Source organism: Trichomycterus rosablanca, chromosome 21, assembly GCF_030014385.1.
Source record: "Trichomycterus rosablanca isolate fTriRos1 chromosome 21, fTriRos1.hap1, whole genome shotgun sequence".
In the NCBI taxonomy this organism is placed as follows: Eukaryota; Metazoa; Chordata; class Actinopteri; order Siluriformes; family Trichomycteridae; genus Trichomycterus; species Trichomycterus rosablanca.
In genome coordinates, this window is record NC_086008.1 from 2,823,419 (window position 1) to 2,829,916 (window position 6,498).

The window sequence follows — 6,498 nt, forward strand, 5'->3', positions numbered from 1 at the left end:
GGGCACACACACACACCCATTCACCTATAGGGCAATTCAGTGTCTCCAATTAACCTGATTGCATGTTTTTGGACTGTGGGAGGAAACCGGAGCTTCTGGAAGAAACCCACGCCGACACGGGGAGAACATGCAAACTCTGCACAGAAAGGACCCGGACCGCCCCGCCTGGGGATCGAACCCTAATTTCTTCAGCAAAAAAAATAATGAACTAAAGACACAGAAATGTAATCAAGTAATATTTATTTCACAAAATAAGACATTCTGTTGAACGCATAGCGTCGTCATTTGTACATTTTTACTCTTAGTGTATTCATTTGCCGTTTCCCTCAGCCCTTAAAACTCTCCCAGCTTGCAGAATCAATCACCATAGAAAATATATCACATCTGTCTGTTGTTTTTTAGTCTGTCGAACTGTACAAGTACAAAAAAAAATGGCAAATTCTTCGAGAACAAACCAGCTGTCGGTCAAGTCATGCTTGCTGGAGCGCTCAGACAAGAGGCACAAAGCAAAAGACCTGATACGTAACAGAAAGTGACAGAGAAACGGGAAGAGAAAGAGAACTGAAGGTCAAACACGCCTAACGTCTGGTTATCTTTAGCAAAGCTGTATCGTTATAAAATGTTTAGTGAGAATATTAAAAATAGTTTTGTACCAAAGAGAAGATGGATGCATTCGAATGGTAAATGTTTCCCAAGTAGAAAGCCAAGCGCTCAAAAGAAAAATAAATATACCTTTTTTTTTAATAAATTGAAATAAAACTTTGATCAAATAATATTAAAAGTCATGAGTTCCATCATTCATTGGAATCTTTCAAGGTCCGAGGACTCGACAGTGTCGCCAACCGAGAGTTTACCACCAATTTCAGCTCATTTTTTGGCTCTAAGCTTTTCGGAGGATGGGCTTCGACCTTGTCCTGACCTTTCCTGGTTCGCTAAATCGCCTCCTTATCTATTATCACGGGTAACCCAGTGCCGATGCTGATCCCAGTCTCTGACTGTAGAGGGCGTAGGGCGAGTAATAGGGCACTGTGGCTGGTAGAGAGTGCATAGGGAGTGAAGGTGCTGCAGGTATGTGAGCTTTGCTGTAAGGATGGTACCGCGCCAGGCCAAGTCCCGGTGAGCCTCGCATGGAGAAGGAGCTCGGAAGGGAGCCGGGACTACCCGGCGTGGGCAGGTGCAAATGGCAGGAAGCGGCTGATGATGAGACTGTGGAGGGGTATGCGGAGAGGAGCTTGCTGTCTACACCAGGGAAAGAGGTATGAGTGCGCAAATGCACCAAAAGTTCCTCGGAGGTGGAAAAGCGTTTGTCGCACGGTCCGCTAACAGACACCCAGTTGCAGGCATGAGGAAGAGAGTCACTAGGAAGCATGAAGCCGTAGGTATAGAGGGGGTGGGAGAGGGATCCAGAAGCTCCGGAGGACCCAGGATGGAGGGCGTGAAGGTGCGGGGAATGGTACATGAGCGGGAATCCAGACTTTAGAGATGATGATGGGTCATGAATGCAACTGGTGCAGTTGTGAGGAGCGTTTGGGTACGTCATGCAGTACGGATCCCGACACAAGCCTTGCATAAAGGACGGAGGGGAGGTGCCAGTCAGCGGACTTGAGCTTGGGTGCTTCGCCATCCCTGTGGCTCCAACAAGTCCAGCCTTGGCAGGGTCCAGACCAAATTGGGATGGGTAGCCGGCATAAGCACCAACTATAGAGCCATGGTAGCCAAGACTGGACGCAGGCAAGGGGAACACAGAGTGGCCTGGTTTGAAGGGTGAAATTGGGGCAATATGGCTGGAATTGGATAGAGATGACTGTGGATTGGACTTGCTCTCTGGCCGTGGGCTACTTGATTCACTGCCGCTGCTGGAATTAACGCTAGCACGAGCTTGACTAGTGTTGGCCAACTGGGCGTTATCCAGGGAAGATCTGCCGTTATCGGAGCCTTTTTTCAGACTGCCAGTGCTGCTGTCTGAGCCAGAGTCTGAACCTCCAGACTTGGCGTCGACGTTGATGGGTTTCTGCATGGACGGCGACTGTGTATGCCGGTGCGTGTGCGTTTGACCCGCATGCTGGGAAGGTGAGCCCGTCCTCGGAGACACAGCGTGAGGAGGCAAGGACGGACACGTCGTGTTGGGTGTACTCCCAGCAGAAGTCCTGAACCCAGCTTTGTCGGACGATCCATCCTTTCTGCACTCCGAGCTGCTCTTGGAATAGGGCTTGAAGCTGGACTTGTCCTCCGGGCCCTGCTGCTGCTCTCCAGATTTAAGACCTGTACTAGATGACCGGCCATCTTTGTCCCCCAGGCTGCTGGACGAGATCGAGCTGAGCTTGGAGGAGGCTGGAGGATCCGGTTTTCCAATCTGGGAGCAGGTCTGTGCCAGAAGAGCTAGCGGACTCTTCTTAGCATCCAGCTGAAAGGAAAGTGACAGAGTCAGTGTCATTTAATGTCCACACTTGTTTTATTTAAGATTCTGGGGTACAAACGCTGACCCGAAACTTGGGGCATTACCAAACTGCTTTGATGTGTATGAGGGAGGAAATGAGGCAATAACTCATTTTGATGAATGCGCTAGTGCTGATTTATTTATACAGCTGTGGTTATTAAGAGCAGGTCTTGCAAGTGATGACATGTGATTTAGGTGCTGCTCTGGAACTCGAGGTATTTCCAGGCTCTCCTGCTTTAAGATCAGAGGTATTTTATGGCCGTGTTTTTAAAACGCCGGTCTGTTTTTACACAATAAACACAGTGTTTAAACTCTGATCCTATAAATCCAACTCGAACACACCACTCATTCATAAAAACATTGTGAAATAATAAACTAGTCAAACTATTCTTTCAGCCAGAATTACTCTGTGGTAAAGAACTTGGTTTATGATTTAATTAAAAAATTCTGTAAAATTTAAAAGGGTGGAAAATCCCCTGAATAACGTCAATATAATTAGGAATCAACATCAGTTTTATAAAGGTAATAATTATTATTATTATTATTACACTAAGACTTTGTGTATTGTTTTCATATATTAAATAATGTTTTTTTGTTAAACAAACATGCTTTTAAATACATTTAAAAGTAACTCTTCAAATAAATTATGACTTTATTATTATTATTATTATAAATATGTTCATACACTAGAATAATCACAGAATTATATATATTTTTTACAGTTGATCAAGTCAATTTTCAAGTTCCAAAAAATTTAAAATATTAAAGTGAACCCAATTAAAAGTAATTAATTTTAGAGGGAAATTAAATATATCAATAATAGATAAATATTAATAAAATAATAAAATTGTTATTTAGTATTTTAGTAAATGCACAGTCAAAATTTTCAAGTTAATAAAAGTTATTAATTATTATTGATTATTAAAAATATTAATAATGTTTGGTTGCCTTTTATAAAAATAAACATTTAAAATAAATGATTGCAAATAAAATATTAATGACATTAAAAGGTGGAAATTTTATAAAATGACATTCGTTATAATAACAATAATAATAATTTAAAAATAATAGTTATTATATTTAATAATAATAGTTTTATAAAACCTCTTTAAATCGCTGTGTATACTGACAAATGATATATATATAAAAAACTATTAAAAAGCTATTTAATTAAGTACATTAATTAAATCAAATAAATTAAATTAACCAAGAAAAACAAATAAATTAAATATATAATATAACATATTAAAATATAATATAATATAATATAATTTAAAGTAATATAATATAATAAAATTAAATATAATAGTAATAATAATAATAATATTTACCTCGATAGGGAGTGGCGCGGAGCTGAGCGGCTGCAGATAGTCCGCGTGCAGCATGTGAGCCGCGCGCGCGCTCAGCATTTGGAGAATGCGCACGGGCAGTCGCTTCGCCTGACGCACCGGATCCGCAGGGGGCAGCGAGACGCGCGAGACAGGGACACCGCGCTCGAGGCCGCTCCAGTTACGATCAGGGCTCGAGGCGCTGCTGCACGGGCTCGAGCTGTCGGTATTAACGCTGTCAGGGCTCTGCGCGAGGTGGTCCAGGTTCCGTTTCCGCGCGACTCTACAGGGCGCGTCGCTCATGTAGCGTAGCGCAGGACTGAGCGGACAGCAGTGCGCAAATATCCGAGCGGAAAATTCCAGAATGTCGCAAATATCCACCGAAAAGACTCCCGGGTAGAAGGAAAAATCACCGCAAACACCAGGCTGGATCCTCAGGGGGAAAATCAGGAGCAAACAGGCGCTCGGTACCGGATGAGTCGGTAATAAAATCCCGGTGAGAGCAGCGGAGTATCGTGCGCTCCTCTGTGCGTGCGTCTCTCTCTCTGAGTCCGGTGCGCGCGTCTCACACTGAGATCTGAAGCGGCACTTCAATGCTCCGTTCAGACCAGCCAATCACTGCTGGGTGGGCGGGGCTTGCACTAAAAGGGCGTGGTTACGAGAACGCACACTCACGAATAATTACTATACTTCATTTAATACAAATCTACTGATTAAATACAGCATTAGTACATCCATCTAGACCAGGGGTGGGCAATACAATTTTCGAAAGGGCCACATAAGAAACTGGGACTGTTGTGGAGGGCCGGACCAATAAGGTGAACTTAATTCTGCTCAATATTAGTTAAGGGCCAGCAGCAACCTGGTGGTGATGGGGCTTGAACCAGCGACCTTCTGGTTACTAGTCCAGTACAACTGCTCACTCTTTATTAAAAGCAGTAAATTGTGCAGTTCTAATAAGCTGTTAATGTTTAGATGTTACAATCAGACAATTAGAAGTAGGCAGAGTAAAAATATCAACATTATTTTACTATTTAAACAAACGCAAAAAAAAAACCCAAAAAAACCAAAAACAAATGTGAACAAAATGTGCAGGTTTTTAAACTTTACACTATTTTGTTTTGAGTCTAATTACATCATTTGTTTTTCAGTCCTTTGTTATTGTTGGATATTCTTATTAAAATCACAAAGCTGGTCCTGACTGCTTCAGTTCTGTTTGTGTTAAACTTTATAAAAAGTCCTTGTTGCTTGCAGTTTAGTTAGTGAAGCTTCAGGTGTGACGCTCTGCATCGTTCTTGTTGTTGTATTTCTCAGTTTAGTACCATAACAGCAATTTAAACCCTAAATTGTGATCGTTAACTAGCTTTACATCTGACTTCAGTAAATAAATACTTCAGAAGTTCACGTCTTGTTAAAAACTCGACCGTCAGTCACACTCAGTTCTGTTCGCAACTTTGCATTACGGTGAAGCTGATACACTCGCGCACACGAAAACGAAACTTGCGGATATTTAAAGACACGGCGCTCCCGTCAAAAACAATCCTGTTATATTGCATGTATTGCATGTGTGATGTACATTTATTTACGTCTAATTTTTAATTGCCACGAACCTCATGCGGGCCGGTTGGGGATGGCCCGCGGGCCGTACAATGCCCAGGTCTGATCTAGACTAACCACCCCCAGCGTGATCAGGATAGCAGTGGATTCAGAGTCAAGTGTATGTTGATCAGCCCAATAATGTACCATAAAGTGCAGTTTAATATATAGTGGTGCCAGGCATCATTTAACATGCGATCACAAATAATGGGACACTCAGTATAGAAATATTTGCAAAAAAAAAAAAAAAACCAGTGAGCTTGTTGGACATCCCAATGGAAAAAAAACAAATGGTTTTAAATCAGAGTGACCTCTATGTCTGGATAATGACCTCTATTATCCAAAGCGACTTACATTACAGATACAGTATACAGTCTGAGGAATTGAGCGTTAAGGGCCTTGCTCAAGGGCCCAACAGCAGCAACCTGGCAGAGGTGGGGCTTGAACCAGTGACCTTCTGATTACTAGTCCAGTACCTTAACCACTAGGATAGGCAGTACCACTAGGCTACGTCTTGCTGGAACAGAAAAGGAAGGACCTTCCCTAAACTGGTGCTGCAAAGTCGGAAGCGTATAATTTCCTTTACATTCACATTTTCAGCATTTATATAAAGTGACTTACAGTACTGTCACAGTATACAGTCTAAGCAACTGAGGGTTAAGGGTCTTGCTCAGGGGCCCAACAGTGAGGCTTGAACCAGCAACCTTCTGATTACTGGACCAGTACCTTAACCACTAAGCTACAGCTGCCCTTATATAATTCATATACAACATCTGTTAGCAACTGTTGTGGCTGAAACACATGAATTCAAACATTAGAAGCGGCGTCCCAATACTTTTGTCCATATAGTGTACACGACCAACCTTTGAGGCTACGAAAGCCTTCACTGTACTGGGACAGCTTTCCACAAGATTTTGGAGTATGTCTGTGTGAATTTGTGCCTGTTTACTGTTGCTGGCTCATAATCTACGGTACATTACAATGAATCCCAAGAACGTTCAGTCTTTATGTCAGGCTGAAACATATTTCCCCAAACTGACGTCAGTAATATTAAAGCATATAATTTATTTAACATAATTTATGTTCACCTGTTAGCTAAAGGCGTGGCTATAATAGCTGATCTCAATCTTTAGGATG

The 6,498-nt window shown here is 42.2% G+C and overlaps 1 protein-coding gene across 1 annotated transcript; it reads right to left on the bottom strand.

Annotated features, from left to right (window-relative positions):
- Nucleotides 1-223: 223 nt before the first annotated feature.
- znf703 (zinc finger protein 703) lies at nt 224-4,068 on the bottom strand. The gene is made up of 2 exons (XM_063018286.1): nt 3,769-4,068; nt 224-2,404 (listed from the first exon to the last, which is right to left on the bottom strand). Exons 1-2 carry the CDS (start codon nt 4,066-4,068, stop codon nt 956-958), a joined length of 1,749 nt encoding a protein of 582 aa, XP_062874356.1. The 3' UTR covers nt 224-955.
- Nucleotides 4,069-6,498: the final 2,430 nt, after the last annotated feature.